This window comes from Agelaius tricolor, unplaced genomic scaffold (assembly GCF_023055355.1).
Source record: "Agelaius tricolor isolate 1412-34295 unplaced genomic scaffold, bAgeTri1.0.p SCAF_35, whole genome shotgun sequence".
NCBI classification, from domain to species: domain Eukaryota; kingdom Metazoa; phylum Chordata; class Aves; order Passeriformes; family Icteridae; genus Agelaius; species Agelaius tricolor.
This window is the reverse complement of record NW_027269295.1, coordinates 1911566-1928635: the sequence shown is the minus strand read 5'-3', so window position 1 is coordinate 1928635 and position 17070 is coordinate 1911566. Positions and strand designations below refer to the sequence as shown.

Here is a 17070-nt window from a genome sequence, read left to right as displayed (position 1 = left end):
GCTGTGAGTTTGCTGTGGGGACAGGGCCAGCCCTCAGTGCCATCAGCAGTGCCCAGCTGTGCTCAGGGCAGGTCCTGCCTGAGGGTGTGCACCTGTCCCTGAGTCTCTGAGGTTAATGCTTGTACCAGCCATTACAGCCAGCAGAGATACTCACAGATTTTATGTGCCATCTAGACTCTATGCAGACCTACCTGAATCTTTGGAGATGCCCTCAGGTGGGACTGCTCTCAATAAGAGCAGCTTTCTGAAGGTCTGGGGTTGAAAGCTGCGGTCTGCTCCTAAAGAACCATCTCCCATTTCTCTCCACAGACAACACCAACAGGTCCTGCTCATTAATGCTTGTTAGTGACACTGGAATCAGGCTGGACTTCCCAGCAAGAGCTGGTGAGGCTGCACTTGGGAGCCAGGTAAGGTGAGAGCCCTTGGGATATTGCTGTCTTGGGTGTAACAAACAAATATCAGTGATGAGTTTCAACTTCCCTTCAGTGTTGAGATTGTTGAAAAACAAAACCTAAACTGGTGTTTAGGGTTTGTGTGGACCAGCATCACAAACAAGAGTAGGAAAAGGAAAAAGCAAAAGGATCACCCTCTCTTGACTCTCCCATGGGGAAGAAGCTGTACTAAAAGGACAATGGGAGAAGCATCAGGAGGATGTGAAGGGAGGAGCTGGACAAGGAGCTGCTGGAGACAGGAGAGAGCACAGGCTGGAATTTTCAGGAGTCTGCACAGTAATGGCCAGCCCCTAATTTGAAGATCCTCAATCCAACACTGGCACCAGCTATTCCCTTGTCCCAGAGCAGAAAAGTAAGGAAACGTCTTCTGCAGTGCAATTGCCCAAGGAAGATAAAACCCAAAGAAGAAGAAAACCCAAAGAAGAACAAAACCACTGGCCATAGTGTGTATGCAGAAGAATCTACTACAGTCTTTATTCACTAGACACTGAGGTGGGTACTAAGGCTCATGGCAGCAGGAAAGTGACCAAGAGGTTCACATTTTGTGCAGCCCTCAGGTCACTTTGCTGCCTGGTGACATCCTCACTCTTCCTCTTCTATCCTCCTATGGAACTCGCGGCTCTTGGCTCGGAGCTTGTTGACCTGTGACTCTGCAATGTCAGCCCGCTCCTCGGCTTCCTCCAGCTCGTGCTGGATCTTGCGGAACTTGGACAGGTTGACATTGGACAGCTGCTCCTGGGAGGGAGAAGGAGTCGGTAGTGAGGAGTTTGGGGTTTTCATTCCTTCTGGGTCTTGTCCTGGCAAAGTCACAAACCTCCAAACTCCACCCACCACTGCTTGTACAAAGCCTGGCAGTGAGATTGATGAGATCTCAGAGTCATTCTCACATATCCCCTTAACTGAACCAGAAGCCCTATTCTGTGCTGGACTGTTTCCACAATGAAGAAGCCGTGCTCAGACAATCATAAATTCAGGGGCTGTAAGATTCTCAGTCCATCCCTGAATGCTGCATGCCCAGAAACAGGCAAAGGTTCCTTGCAATATTCTAAAAGCGGAATGCAAAGTGTTTTGGGGTGGGATTTCCAACATCTTCCCTTTCTGCTATCAAAAATACTAAAAATAAGGTAATTCCAAAATTTCTTTATATATTGTACTGCTGATATCATTCATAAAAATCCTTACAGGTTGCTTTGTGGTTCTAATGCAAAAAATGCTAGGTGCATTTGCCCTCCTCAGTAGTCTTCTTAAGGGCTCATTGTTTTCATTCTCAAAGGTGAGTCTACTTTGTGAGCCTTTCAGAGAATTTGAAAGCATGTGAAATTGATGAGCATTTCTATTGGCATCTTCTAAATTTCTAATATCTGTCCATTCAATGGCCAAACTACCCTCTGGGAAAGTGATTCTTGCCAAGCATCAGAGAGATACTTACGGCCTCCTCAGATTGTCTCTTGTAGGATTTCACTTTCATTTGCAGCTTGTCCACCAGATCCTGCAGCCTGAGAATATTCTTCCTGTCCTCCTCAGACTAGAGTGTTGGCAGAGTGCAAAGAGTGAATTATTGCTTTCTGCACACCACAATATAGCATTTATCCTTGCCATCCATGAGAATCTCTTTTGATTGATGGAATAAGGGTGCATCAGCCCAAGGATGCCTTACCTGGTAGGTGAGTTCCTTCACCCTGCGCTCGTACTTGCGCACACCCTTCACGGCTTCAGCGCTGCGTTTCTGCTCAGCATCAACCTCCCCTTCCAGCTCCCGCACCTGCAAGGACAAGCCCAGCCCTGCAGCTGCCCTGGCAATGTCTCTCCAAGGAGGGACACGCTCACTCAGGCACAGCCCCAGCCCTACACACCCTGGCCTCCAGCTTCTGGATCTGCTTCTTCCCTCCCTTCAGTGCCAGTTGCTCGGCCTCATCCAAACGAAGCTGCAGGTCCTTCACTGTCTGGTCCAGGTTCTTCTTCATCCTCTCCAGGTGGGCACTGGTGTCCTGCTCCTTCTTCAGCTCTTCTGCCATCATGGCCGCCTGATCAGAGCAAAAGGTCAAAGCCATTTTGGGACTGGAGATATTTTGGGGAGACTACATTCACCATCAGCAATGCCAGGAGTGTCCAACTCACATCTGTGATGGCCTTCTTGGCCTTCTCCTCAGCATTGCGGGCTTCCTGGATGGTATCCTCCATTTCACTCTGGATCTGGGCAATGTCTGTTTCCAGCTTCTTCTTGGTGTTGATCAGGCTGGTGTTCTGTGCAATGGGAAGAACATGGCAAGAGTTGAATTCTAAAACCTGCCATAATAAACCTTCTGCCTGAACAAACACTTTCCCCTTCTAGCTTCCACCTGTTTTTGTGGAATTGTTGTTACAATGGTTTACAAAATGTCAGGTATGGGCTTGGGGAACTGATGCAAAACACGCCTCTCCTTGGGGACAGCAGTAGTAAGGCCTTTCTAGAACTGCTGATTCTCTGGTAAATTTTAGCCCTCTGTGTTTGGCCAGTGTCAACAGAGCTATTTGCTCCCTGCCCTGACCTGGGTGTGGAGGAGCTGCACACGTTCAGTGGCATCCAGAAGCTCCTGCTCAGCCAATTTCCTCGACCGCTCCGTCTGCTCCAGGGCTGCCCGGAGCTCCTCAATTTCAGCCTGCAGCAGGTTTGCTCTGCGCTCCACCATGGCCACCTGCTCCTTCAGGTCATCCTGTGTCCTGAGAGCATCATCCAGATGGATCTGGGTGTCCTGGAAAGAAAGAGAAAAGAAATTAGTAGGTGTAAGTGTGCACTTGAGTGGCATAAACATCAAGGATCTCATTTTTTCTTTTCTGTTGCTTTGCTGAACGGACCTTGAGAACTCCCTGTGTATTTCTCAAGTTCTTTTGTGCCTCTGCAGCCACACGATTGGCATGGCTCAGCTGGATCTCCATTTCATTCAGGTCTCCTTCCATCTTCTTCTTCAGCCTCAGGGCTTCATTCCTGCTCCTGATCTCAGCATCCAGGCTGCTCTGCAAGGACTCCACGACACGCAGGTGGTTTCTCTTCATCTGATCAATCTCCTCATCTTTCTCTGCTATCTTCCTGTCAATCTCAGCCTTCACTTGGTTGAGCTCAAGTTGCAGGCGCAGGATCTTCCCTTCCTCATGTTCCAGGGAGGCCTGGAAAAGTAGACACAAACATTGATAGCATTGATAAACCTACTGTTTGTTTTTTAGAGAATGACAGGATATTTCTAGAGATTTCCGCTGTCTGCACTCCCCAGCCAAAAGAGAGGACAACCAAGGCCTTGTTAGCCCTATTTCCTCATTTCTTTACTGCAGACACCAGTGATTATGGTCATGTACCTCAGCTTCCTCCAGAGCAGCCTGGATTTCAGATTTCTCCTGCTCAATCTGCTTCTTCACTTTCTCCAGCTCATGAATCGCCTTTCCTTGCTCAGCAATCTGCTCCGTGAGGTCAGAAATCTCCTCTGTGGGAACAAAGATCAATGGCACGGTCAGGCACAGAGCAGAATGAAAAGGGCCTGTCCCACCAAGGTGCCAGGCATCTCTGCAGACCTGCAGGCACAGAGCCATGAAGAATGGTGGGAATGGCTGATAGTGAGAAAGGCCAGGGAGGAGCAGAGGGCCAGGGGCTTACGCTGCAAGTTCTTGTTCTCCCTCTTCATTGTTTCTAGGTGGTCCAAGGACTCCTCATAGGCATTCTTCATCTTGAACAGCTCTGTGCTCAGAGAGCGCGACTCCTTCTGCGAGGCCTCCAGCTCAGCCTGCGTTTCCTCATACTTCTGCTTCCATTCTGCCAGGATCTGAAGAGAAACGGGGGGTGAGTAGGGCTGTGGCCATCACGGGGCCCTGCTCTGGCCTGGAGTGCTGGTGCTGGAGGCCAAAAGACCTTGTCAAAGTTCTTCTGCTTCTTATCCAGAGCAGCGCAGGCAGCATTGGATCTCTCCACGTCAATCATCAGGTCCTCCACTTCATTCTGCAGCCTCTGCTTTGTCTTTTCCAGGGAGGCACATTTGGCATTGACAGCCTCAACATGCTCCTCTGCATCCTGCAGGCGCTGGGCCAGCTTCTTCCTGGGAAGTGGTAAGTACAGTTCTTAACTGAAAATGTTGGTGAATGTTGATTTTCAACTCACCAGAGCACTGAGACACTTCTTAGTATTTGGTCCTATTGCATATGTTGCAGAGCCTATCTCTACCAGTCATTTTTATCCTGTTTTATTTCCCCAAGTTCTTCATAGAATCATGGAGTCACAGAATGGTTTTTGTTGTGTTGGAGGGGATAAAAAATGCACTAACTCCATGCCATGGGCAGGAACACCTTCTACTAGGCCAGGCTGCTCCTAGCCCTGTCCAGCCTGGCCTTGAACAGTTCCAAAGAAGGGGCAGCAACAGCTTCTCTGCAGTCTTGCTATCCCTCTGCACTTTGCACAATCCCATATAGGTCCTTTCTCCTGCATTCTTTGTCACATAGCCTGTTTTCCTTGTGTTTTTCTGTTTCATATAACTCCTAAACCTTCTGCTAGGCTTTTGCCTTTGAAAATCTCATTGGTTTCTTTAAATTTCCCTTATTGGTGTATGCCAACCATCCATGCAATTCTCACGTACTTGGCCTCCTCGAGCTCCTCCGTGCGCTGAATCGCGTCCGTCTCGTATTTGGTTCTCCACTGGGCCACTTCACTGTTGGCCTTGGACAGGGCTCGCTGCAGCTCCCCCTTGGCCTCCTGCTCCTCCTCATATTGTTCCCGGAGCAAGTCACAGTCGTGGCGAGCGGACTGCAGGGCGTGGGCCAGGGCATTCTTGGCCTGGTGGTAAAAATATGGCGATAAGGAGTTGGTGTTTCCTGGGAAATTTCTCTCACTGGTACTTATGCACTGATAAACCTCCCAAAGAGATAGAGGTTAACTGACTGCCTCATAAAAACATTGGAGTCCTGCACTGCAAGGGCCTGGAGTGCATCATCTAAGGGGATGGTTTGAACTTTTAATTGGAACACCTTTTGAAGCCCTGAACAATTCACAAAAAACAATATTATGTCCAATATTTATTTCATATGTAATGTGAGTATCTTCACCTTTATCTCTTCCTCTAGCTGCCGCTTCAGTTCTTCAATCTGCTGGGTGAAGGCCTGTTTCCCTCTAGACAGCTGAGAAATTAAAGCATCTTTTTCTTCCACCTGGCGTCCATATTCACCTGAAAAAGTTTGCAATTGAGACAAAATTTTAAGAGCCAAGAGAGCAATTTATGGGCTTCTCCCATTTCCCAATTACAGATGGAAGGGCCGTACCAGATTCTGTCTGCAGACGAGCTCTTTGAGCACTAAGATCACTAATCATGCGCTGATTCTGCTCCTCCTTTGTTTTATATTCACTCAGCTGGTCTTCCAGAGTGCGGCACATCTTCTCCAGATTTGCCTAGATATCAATTGCACATTAAAAAAAAAGAGTAAATACCTTGATCCTGCCTTCTTTTAGCAGGAAAATATGTCCAGAAGATGCAGTTGACATCTTGGGACTGTACATTCACTCAAACTTCTACGTATGAGATTTGGAGAAACCATTTCTGATACAAGCTGATAAAAATGATATCATATAAGATTAAAGAAAAAATACCACATTGCTATCAAATTCCGAATAAAAATAATTTGTGTACCTTTGCTTTGGAGACAGACTCTATGTTGCTGGCCAAGTCATCAATCTCCATTTTCATCTCACTCTTCTCCTTCTCCAGCTTCTGCTTCACGCGTTGCAGGTTGTCGATCTGCTCGCCCAGCTCAGCTGTGCTGTCCGCGTGCTTCTTGCGCAGGGCAGCAGCCGTGGCTTCGTGCTGCAGCGTGGCCTCTTCCAGGTCACGGCGCATCTTCTGGAACTCTGCCTCACGCTTCTTGTTCATCTCCACCTGAGCTGCTGTGGCCCCTCCTGCTTCTTCCAGGCGCTCGCTGATCTCCTCCAGCTCCCTGGACAGGTCAGCGCGATGCTTCTCTGCTTTAGCGCGAGAGGTTCGCTCTGCCTCAATTTCCTCCTCCAGCTCCTCAATGCGGGCCTGCAGAACAGCAGGGACCCTTCACAGCTGTGCCCTCCTCCTGCCTGAGCTGAGCTGAGCAAGGCAGGGCAAGGAACAGAGACTTGCCTGCAGCTCCTTGATCTTCTTCTGAAATTGCATGCCCAGAAGTTGCTCATCCTCGATCTTGCTTTGGATCTGGCTGATTTCAAAGTCTTTCCTTTGGGAACAAGTGAACCATGTTAGAACTCCAAGAAAAAAGACAAGTGCTGCAGCCTAGCACTCAGGTGCCCCAGAACCACACTTACTTCTTCAGTTTCTCTTCCAGCTGCTGCTTATCATTCTCCAAATCCATGATGCTGTCCTGGGCCAGCTTCAGGTCTCCTTCCAGTTTCCTCTTTGCTCTCTCCAGGTCCATGCGCAGTTTCTTCTCTTGCTCCAGGGACCCTTCCAGCTAAACACAACAAGACCATCAGCCCTCTGCCAGCCACGTTGGACTCCATACCTGTCCTGTTCCTGCTCTAGATCTGTGTGCTTACATCATCCACTTGCTGTTCCAGCTTGATCTTGGCCTTGGTCAGAGTATTGACTTTGTCTTCCTCTGCCTGCAGGTCATCCAGGGTCTGCTGATGGGCCTCTTGGAGGGCTTTCTTCTCCTTTGTTAACTTCACAATGGTCTCATCCAAAGCTGCCATCTCCTCAGTAAGGTTTTTCACCTTTGAGAAGAAGGGAGCAAGCACAGACAGAAAATGGTGCTTAAAACTTTCTAAGACAAGATTTTTCAGAGTGTAAGTGACAGGTTCTACCTCATACCTTGTTTTCAGTGGCATGTTTTTCCTTCTCCACCTTGGCCAGTGTTAGCTCAAGGTCATCAATATCTTTCTTCAGCTCTGAACATTCATCCTCCAGCTTCCTCTTCTTGGCTGTCAGCTCAGCATTAATTTCTTCTTCATCCTCTGCTCTTTCAGTCACCTCCTTGACTTTGGCTTCCAGCTGGATTTTGGTTTTGATGAGCTGGTCGCACCTTTCCTCAGCATCAGCCAGAGCATCTGCTTCCTGGTAGGGAGATGCCATTTTTAGGGATATGCTTTTTCAGGGCATATTGAGATACTTAATCTTCCTAGTGCTAGGTCTTGGATAGCAGTTTTGTAGTTTAAAATTTGATTCACGTTCCAACAGAATGACATATAGTATAAAATTGATTTTTATATTGTAACTTTTGAAACAGCCAGTTTTAAAAGCTACAACCAAGCAAATTCCTTTTCAATCTACCTGAAGATATGAGTATTTATATCTTTGTGCAGGGTATAGAGTCCAATATTATCTCATAATATCAAACATAGGATCAAAATGCATAATAAGAATAAGATATAAGAATATCTCAGCGTACACTGTAGAAAAGTGTCACCTAAGTAATATTTTGACTGCTGATACCTCACAGTCCTTATAGAAGCTAATTATACCTTTTAGAGCACCACTGAAAGAACTACAATTGAACTGAAGTAAATCAATTTTCTATGTAGTTTGAAAACGTACTTGGGAATAGCAACCTGATAGTCACAGTAGAATTAGGAGAATGCCTGCTAGTGGTACTCACAGACTGAACCTGGAGCTGCAGGTCATTTTTCTCCTGTACCAGTTTCACCATTTTCTCTTCCAGCTCCTTCCGCTTTGCTTCAGACTTTGCAAGCTCCTCCTTGGTTTTCTCAAACTCCTGTTTCATGTTGGCCATTTCCTTCTCAGACTCTGCACTCTTCAGCAAGGGCTTGATCTTGAAGAACAGCTTCATCCATGGCCAGTGTTTGACATTCATGAATGCACGAATGTTGTACTGGATGCAGTAGATGGACTCCCTGAAAGATAAGTTGAATTAATATCCAATCTTTACACCGTGATGACACAGTAAGCCAAGTACAGTGAGCCTGATCTAAAGATAAGTCTACCTTCTCTCCACCATTTTCTGGTACGCCACCCTCGCCAGGAAGCCCCTGCACCTGGCCTGGGTGCGGGTGATGAGCTGTGCCAGCTTCTCATCCCTCATCTCTTCCAAAAGGCCCACCAGCCCAGCTTTGAAGAACACCTTAGGTAAGAACAAGCAAACAGATGCAGTGTCAGTAGCCTGATACCCTTCCCCCCATGACATACTCTATGGAAGTTAAAAGCAAAACCACAAAGAATATATGTAGTGGCAGACACTCTTTTATAACTCCAAGCTTCTGGTTGCTTGCAGTTGAGGAACTATAATACCCAGACATTTTTCTTTGATTTTTATTCACTCATGATTCTTTTATTTTACAACTTTGTCTTAAATAGGAACTTGATTAACCCTTAATTAAATCATCCTAATACCACGAATTTCAGTTTATTCAGAGTTGAGTAATCAAGAATCTGGTTGATTTATTTTACAATATTTCCTATACCCTATTGGATCATTTCATGTGCTATCTGGAGTATCTGAGTGTCAATATCAAACCATGCAAACCAAAACCACGTAGCACTTGAAGCAAACAATCTCTTACCTTAGTGTGACCAAATTTATATTGAGTATGGTCTATATCAATTGATCCAAGAAGTTTCTCACAAGCCTTCTTGCTGTCAATGAACTGTCCCTCTGGGATAGCACTGGCATTTAATACTTTGTATCTGAGAAAGAAAATGGAAGGACTTGCTTTGAACTCCAGAATATTAAGGGTCTTTTCCAACCTAAGTGATTCTGTGAATATGAAGGGGTCTGTTGTTGTGACCAGCTGGCAGGTACATGGCAAGAAAGAGTCTCAAGAACTATTGAGAACAAACAGCGCTTGTTAAACTGAAACTTTAGAGAAGGCTTTAGGCACAGGAGGGGAAGGTTAGATTTCAAAAGCTATCTAAGATGGGTAAGGTGATCCAATAAGAGAGTGAAGTCTGACCTCTGTTTAAAATCTGCATACAGGACTCTGTTGGGAAATCCCTTCCTGCAGATCCTGATCCCTTCCAGCACGCCGTTACAGCGCAGCTGGTGCAGCACCAGCTCATGCTCCATGGCACCTGGCAATGCGGAGCACAAATACATGCCATGGTCTGTAATACTGTGGGGAAGAGCTGCACAACACTGAAAACCTTCAATGTACAGGTAAGTCTCTTACCAGGTGTTTTAGTTTCATTTGGAATGATGCACCGTACAAAATGGGGGTGGGTGCTTCTCAGGTTGGTCATCAGCTTATTTAAATTCTCCTGGGAGAGTCATTAAGAAAAACTGATATTAGCAAATGTCATTTCTGCTGTAGGCATCAAGTCCTCTGAAATGAGATACTGCACAAAAATTAGCAGAACCCTGAACTCAAGCTCTCTGCACCAGTTTTTCTGACTTCCCACAGATCTTTGCTATCATTAATTTAGTAATCTGAGTAATGTTTAAGACAGACTGTACTCCTAAATATACAATTTTGATACATTTCACTGACTCTAGTGGAATGCCTTCATTTGAAAAGATATCCATCTTCCATTGGATGCACCCAGAGAGATAAAGCAGTACCCCTAAAAGGCAGTGTGAAGCATTCTGCAGTAGGTATTTAGGCAGGGTCATATGGACCACACAACATAAAAGCTTTGTGTTTTCCCTACTGAAAGCAAAAGGGACAAAACCAACAAGCTGAGTTTTAAATGTCTAGATTATACATTTATCTTGTAGGGTGTGCTGAGATGAATCCCAGCCTTAAACAAATGGAAAAACTGTGCATTCAGTGAAATGAAGTATGAGTAGATTGATTGAATTTATTCCTAGCAGAATGTGGCCCAAGAACTTCAGAATCTTTTAACAGAACCAAGCCAAAACAAGACTAGCTGCAGTAATTGGTGGGTTTACTCCTTGTCTTAGGAGGAAATAATTAATTCTTTACTGTACCCGAAAAAGAGCTGAGACAGTCTGGAAGGAAGAACCCTTCTTCTTGCCTCCCTTCTTGCCACCACCAGCACTAGCCTCAGCTAAATTGAAAATAAAACAGATTTTAGAATTTTTTTGTTGGCCTTTTTTGATTCCTTCTTGCAAGCTGTACATCAGAGAAAACATGGAATTCAAAGAACTGACCTGCATCTGCTCCACCATAGTTGGCAAAGAGTAAAGCCAGGGTCTTCACAGATGATTTCTGGTACAGCCCAATGACAGTTTCATTCAGAGGGTCCTTGTTCTTCTCCAGCCACCCAGTGATGTTGTAGTCCACTGTGCCAGCATAGTGCACCAGGGAGAAGTGGGCCTCAACCTTGCCTTTGGTAGGTTTTGGCTTCTGGAAGTTGCTGGACTTGCCCAGGTGCTGGTCATAGAGCTTGTTCTTGAAAGAGGTGTCAGTTGCCTTAGGGAACATGCACTCCTCTTCCAGGATGGAGAAAATGCCCATGGGCTGCGAGAAATCACAAGAAGAAACCAATTGATATTTATCTTTCAAGGCAATAATGATCTTCACCAAGGTGCAGTAATGGAACATAGACTGAGATACACATCAGAAAATATTATTTTTTAATTCCATTTTCTTCTAGAAAGTGGGATTGATCACATTGATACCTACATTTTTGAACACAAAATTACTCATAAAAAAATAGAAATTAATTTTCTTTGTGTTGACAATGTGCTCTGTAAAATCAGGGCATACACAGATGTGTCGGACAAGTTGAACATGAGCCATTGCAACAAAGCCACCAAATCATCTTCAGTTACACCATGCTGCTAACAGCTCAAGGGAGTTAATCCTTCCCCTCTACTCAGCTCTGAGAAGAAACATCTGGAGTGATGTTCCAGCTCTTGGCTACCCAGCACAAGGGAAACATGAACATAGTAGATGGGGCAATGAGAAGATTTGGAAAATGAGACCAAGATTTGGAAAATGAGACCAAGTAATTACAGAGATTCCATGCATGTAACTGATTTGAACATGAAGGATACCTTCTCAATGAGCTCAATGCAGGCAGCCAGGTCCATGCCAAAGTCAATGAATGTCCATTCAATCCCCTCCTTCTTGTACTCCTCCTGCTCCAGCACAAACATGTGGTGGTTGAAGAACTGTTGCAGTTTCTCATTGGTGAAGTTGATGCACAGCTGTTCAAAGCTATTGAACTGTAAATAAAATAAAAAAAGATGCATATTTGAAGATGCAGGAATAATTGCAAGACCTCATTTTTTTAAAATTAAGGAGTGCAGTTAATTTGATTTCCCCTGCAATTCTTCAGTCTGTTTAATGACATTATGAAAAAGAGAAAAGGATCAAATTAATTGTCCTCAAGGAAATTTTTTTCATTGACAAAATTTAAAGATAAATTATACATCCTGTTTAAAATGAGGCCAAGTTACAGGGAGAAAAAACCCAAGCTTAGGACTATCGTGATTACACGTTTTTATATTCTCTTGGGCCTGATCATATAAACAATTAACTTTTTTGATTGGACCATTTTTTGCCTTTGATTTTCACATCTTGAAATAGCACAAGTCCTTTGAAAGGCCCTTTTTTACTTAAAAAAAGACAAATAGCAATAATCATATGATAATATTATGTTCTTTTTAAAAATGTGTCCTAAAGTGATCATAACATTCAGTTGTCACTCCCAAATAGCTCTTACCAAATCTTACTTACATCAAAGATCTCGAAGCCAGCAATGTCCAGGACACCAATGAAGTACTGCCTGGGCTGCTTCGTGTCCAGCTGTTCGTTGATGCGAACAACCATCCACAGGAACATTCTCTCATAAAGCGCCTTTGCCAAGGCACCTACAGCATTGTGCACCTACAGAAAAAAAAAAAAAAATACTTGGAGTTACAATACAAGAGAGAGGAGAATCAAAAGGATATTCATTCTGCACATGGTTACAGGTTACAACATGTCTCTTACCTGCTGTGCTGTTTGGCCCTTGGTCACGTATTCATTCCCCACCTTGACTCGGGGGTAGCAGAGGGCCTTGAGCATGTCAGCTGAGTTCAAACCCATCAGGTAGGCAGCCTTGTCAGCAACTGAAAATCCAGAGGGAAAAGGAAGAATTTTATGTCCAGTAGGCTTTGAATCCTAGAGCATTCCCTAAAGGCTGAATGGTTCAGATTTCTGTTCTTTGAAAACTTTTGATAGACTCTCGTAGAGGGAATCTTTGTAACATCACACTTGCCATTACGCATATTGAGCTTTTCTTAAAAATATTTCTGTTTGAAATTCCTCACTGCAGCATGCAGAAAGTAATGAAGTTTTCAAAAATCTCCTGGCACAGAACTGAAAACTGAAGCTTGCTAGCCTGAATCTGTGCAGTGCACACGCAGCTCAGGAGCTGCAGAGACAACAGTCAGGTACTGATCTACATTCAGGTGATCAAAACCACAAAATAGAGAGGAACACAGAGACAATAATCTCTATTCTCCTCCAGCTCCACAGCCTACAGCCTTTTCTGAGCTTTTGTTTCTGATATTCAGTAAAACTCATTGGGCTTCATCCTGTTACCAATGGTGCTCCCCACCCACCTTGTCCTTTAACAAGGAGGCAGTGCTCACAGAGCTGAAGACAGGGATTGTAAGCCCTGTGCAAACAAAGGAAAGGAATTAAATAACACCTCTCACAGCTGACTTCCCTGAGCACCTCATAGGTGAAGGTGCATGGGAACATGGTTCCCTATCATGTTAGAACTGAATCACTGGGCTGTTTCACAATTGCAAGCCATATTCCAGCAAAGGTATGACTAAAGGAACATCCATAACTCCTTACTACTTGAAAGAGTATGAAGACCAGTTGAAAGTATTAATTGTTCATAGCATAAGTTATGTAAATCCTTAAATCAGGGAATTTGATGTACTAAGGACAAGGGACAGCTATTTTTTCCTGGATGATTGTTTTCCTTGGAATCTGAAGTCCAACAGTGAAAAACTTTTGCTGTCTTCCACATATGTAGTGGCTTACAGAGGGTTAATTATTGAATTTGATAATACCTTCAGTGCCTTCAGGCTCTGCTTGCTCCTCTCTTGGTTTCTGCTTGAATTTCAGGTTCCCATAGTGCATGACAGCCCCTGTCAGCTTATAGATGGCTGTTTTCTCATCTGGAGTGAAGCCCAGGATGTCAATGGCACTCTGGTAATACAATGAAATATTTGCATGTTATCTGATGTATGACCTGTGTCTCTTGACCTTGGCCTCTTGTACATTACTTACATCTGTTGCCATCAACTCCTCCTTGTCATCAATGCTGGGGACAGTGATCTCACCTTGACTCACAAAAGGGTAGTCAAATGGGTTGGTGGTGATGAGGAGCATTTCTGAAAACAAATGTGTTCATAGGTTAAATTTAATTAATCTTGTAAAATAGTTGAATTATGCTCAGAGATTTTCCTCTCAAAAGCTCAGGGATGCCTCCTACCAATTAGCTCTGGCTTCTTGTTGGACATGATCTGATAAAAGATGTGGTAGCTCCTTTCCGCCTTGAGCTGGAAAGTGACTCTGGACTTCTCCAGCAGATCTGTCCAGGGAGGTAGAAAGAGTTAGACACTTGTGGGAATGTATATGGAGATGGGAATTTGGGAAGGGATGGGAGCATTCCAGGAGAATCTCTTACAAGTTTCAATGTCAGCAGAAGCCAGTTTGCCTGTGGCACCAAAGTGGATTCTGATGAATTTGCCCTGTTAAGCAGAAGCAGCAGCAGGTCAGCCTGGATGTGTTCTGCTTTGCATGAAGAACTGTTCAGGCATCAGGTGTGTTGCCACAAAGGGGAGAGATTTTATGCAAAGCAAGAACTCACAAAGCGTGAGGAGTTGTCATTCCTCACGGTCTTGGCGTTTCCAAAGGCCTCCAGCAGTGGGTTGGCGCTGATGATTTGATCCTCAAGCGTTCCCTGCAGGGACATCATTATTCAGTGACTGTGTTTGGTTCACAGGGCAATGACATGCCAAGCATTCAGTCTGTCCTTCCTGACTCACCTGCATTTTGCCTGATGACTTCTCCTCCTTCTTCTTCTCTCCACTGGCTGCAATTGTTGCAAAGTACTGGATGACACGCTTTGTGTTCACAGTCTTCCCGGCCCCGGATTCTCCGCTGCCAAAGCCAAGAGAGAAGCAGAGGGTGCGTGGTCAGGCAGGAGGTGCCCTGGCACCGGGCAGCCCCGCAGGGACCCGCGCAGGGGGGGTACCTACGTGATCAGGATGGACTGGTTCTCACGATCTGTGAAAGCAGAGCAATGACAGATGTGTTAGCAGCTGGGTAATGCTAAGCTGAATGAGAAGTAAAACTGCAAACTAAAGTTGGGGATTCTTCAAAAAGTCCAAGACTACCCAATTCTATTCTATGTCCTAGTAGTATTAAGCATAAGCTCAAATAGATATATTGAACAGTCAAAGGCATCTGGACCTGAGACAAGCTGTGTATCACTTGCCCTTCCCATAATTTTCCTCAAGAAATGAAACCAAAGTACCTACCCAAGTTCAAAATAGAAGAAAAATAACATTTTCTTTCTTGTCAGGGAAAAAAATGTAGAAAACTGAGCAAAGTACTATTTCTGCAGTAGGAGAGTGTAGAATTTTGTACAATTAAATACAAATAATTCACCATGATAAGTTCATGAATGCTCCTATGTCAGTTTCACTTGAAATTGTTTGCTAAATAAATCGACCAAGTTCACAGTCATGCTTCTTGGTGGCTCCAGCTGGCTTCTCACATGCTCCAGTGAGATCAGCAGGGCATTTTTGATTAGATTGCTCTGAGGGAGGTCAAGCACTCACCAGTCAGCATGAACTGATAGGCGTTGTCAGAGATGGAGAAGATGTGTGGAGGGGCCTCCTGGCGCTTCTTGCCTCGGTAGGCCAACACCACCTCGGGGTTGTACACCGGCAGCCACTTGTAGGGGTTGACGGTGACGCAGAAGAGACCCGAGTAGGTCTGCAAGGAAGGGACACAGCACCTTGGCTCCCCCTGAGGCTGGCCCAGCAGCTGCTGAGGCTGCCCAGAGGAAGCTGCTGCTGCCACTTACGTAGATCATCCAGGCTGCGTAACGCTCTTTGAGGTTGTACAGCACAGCGGGTTCGTGCAGGTGGGTCATCATGGCCATGTCCTCGATTTTGTCATACTTGGGAGGGTTCATCGAGAAGACTTGGTCATCCTTCACGGTCAGGGTCTGCCAAGAAAACAGAAAGATCCTCATATGTCAGCTAAGAACCCAGTGAGGGAAACAAATGTTGTTTTTGTACCTTTTTTTTGACTCACCTCTCCCCCTTCAGTCTTGACAGTGACTTTTCCCGATTCCCTGCTCGTGATTGTCCCTTTCACAAAGGATTCTTTGGGATGAGCCACAAAGACTGATGACTTGGCATCGAAAGGTTTGTTCTGGGCTGCAATTCTCTCCTTCTCCGATTTTCGGAGGTAAGGAGCTGCCTCCCCAAAAACAGCCATCTCAGCATCTCCAGAGGCCATGGCTGCCCTTTACTGAGGATATCTCAGCAGATGAATCTGAGGAGAAAAAATATGGCACTGATTATTTATTATGTAAGATTTGGGAAAATTTCATTCTGTGCCTTGGTGTCTCTTCCTATTCAGAGTATTTTAACATGAGATAACTAGAAACTTAATTTTATGTCAAAACAAGAGGCTTTCATGATGCAGTCTAGGTCTTCAAAAATCCATTGATGACCTTTTCAGAACTGTGGATTTGGTGCTTTAATAATACTGTGCCTGTAAGACAAGAGTTTCACTAAGACATCACTATTAGGAATGGAAATAGAAGAAATTATAAAAAGGATGAACAATGAAATAAAACTACTGAAAACCTGTAGTATAGGTGACCTACAGTCTTGGAAAACAATGAATCTGTGAGATATTTACCTATTTAATGGTAGGGTAATTAATAAATTTTCCTAAGAGGTTCTCCACTGAAAAAAAAATAAAAGAGCGCAGACTTTGTGACCTTTTAATATTCTGCCACAATTAATTTGCTCTATGCATTTGTCAGACTTCACTACAATACTTAAATAATTTCAGCCCCAAAATTCTGACTTAGGTGAAATAAAATTCAGTCATTGAAACTGGAATTTCCAAGGCTTTATTAAGATCTCAAATAAATACTTATTGAAAAAATCTAGGAACACAAGAATTCTCAAAAGTTTTGATTTATTAAACTTCTATGGTATTTAAATTTAGCTAACTGACTTGAAAATCCTCTAGGCACTTTAGTAAAATTTATTCCCTCTTTATTCTTTAGGTAATAAATATAATTTTTGTCTGGAGTAAGAAAATGGATATCTAAGAAAGCTGACAATTCTGGCACTCTACAAAGGTGGTTAGAAGGTCTATATGTTAGGTGATTTAATAATTAATATATTCTTAAGCAGAATACAGGAGTTTGCATTTTTCCCTGCTGTGCTTATCTGGTCCCATTCTCCTTCTGCCACAGCAAAGATGGGAAGGCAGCACTCCTTGATTTATGTAAGGTCAGTTAAGCAGAAGTGAAGAATGTCCCCATGGGGATTTTCTGCTCTTTCATCAGTACACAGTGGCTTCAAACACAGCCTTGGGCACCCTCACCACTTTATACTGCAATCCCACCAGCTTTACATATAGGGTGAACCAGTGAAACCTCCTGACACCCCACCCAAAAGGATCTGTCTCTGCCCCTAAGAATTAGTAAATCAGCTTCTTACCTCTCGTGAC

The 17070-nt window shown here is 44.4% G+C and overlaps 1 protein-coding gene across 1 annotated transcript; it reads right to left on the bottom strand.

The window, feature by feature from the left end:
- Positions 1-1009: 1009 nt before the first annotated feature.
- Positions 1010-16092, bottom strand: LOC139602794 (myosin heavy chain, skeletal muscle, adult-like). The gene is made up of 38 exons (XM_071452964.1): positions 15631-16092; positions 15398-15541; positions 15150-15306; positions 14565-14592; positions 14352-14466; positions 14174-14266; positions 13991-14054; positions 13796-13894; positions 13591-13694; positions 13371-13509; positions 12295-12413; positions 12040-12189; positions 11355-11525; positions 10502-10815; positions 10323-10392; positions 9565-9652; positions 9349-9466; positions 8959-9082; positions 8383-8519; positions 8037-8292; positions 7253-7495; positions 6979-7155; positions 6748-6893; positions 6569-6659; positions 6092-6481; positions 5727-5853; positions 5514-5632; positions 5048-5244; positions 4330-4513; positions 4078-4243; positions 3783-3907; positions 3288-3596; positions 2981-3184; positions 2571-2696; positions 2306-2476; positions 2110-2214; positions 1882-1977; positions 1010-1187 (listed from the first exon to the last, which is right to left on the bottom strand). Exons 1-38 carry the CDS (start codon positions 15835-15837, stop codon positions 1035-1037), a joined length of 5826 nt encoding a protein of 1941 aa, XP_071309065.1. The 5' UTR covers positions 15838-16092; the 3' UTR covers positions 1010-1034.
- Between the last annotated feature and the right edge of the window lie 978 nt (positions 16093-17070).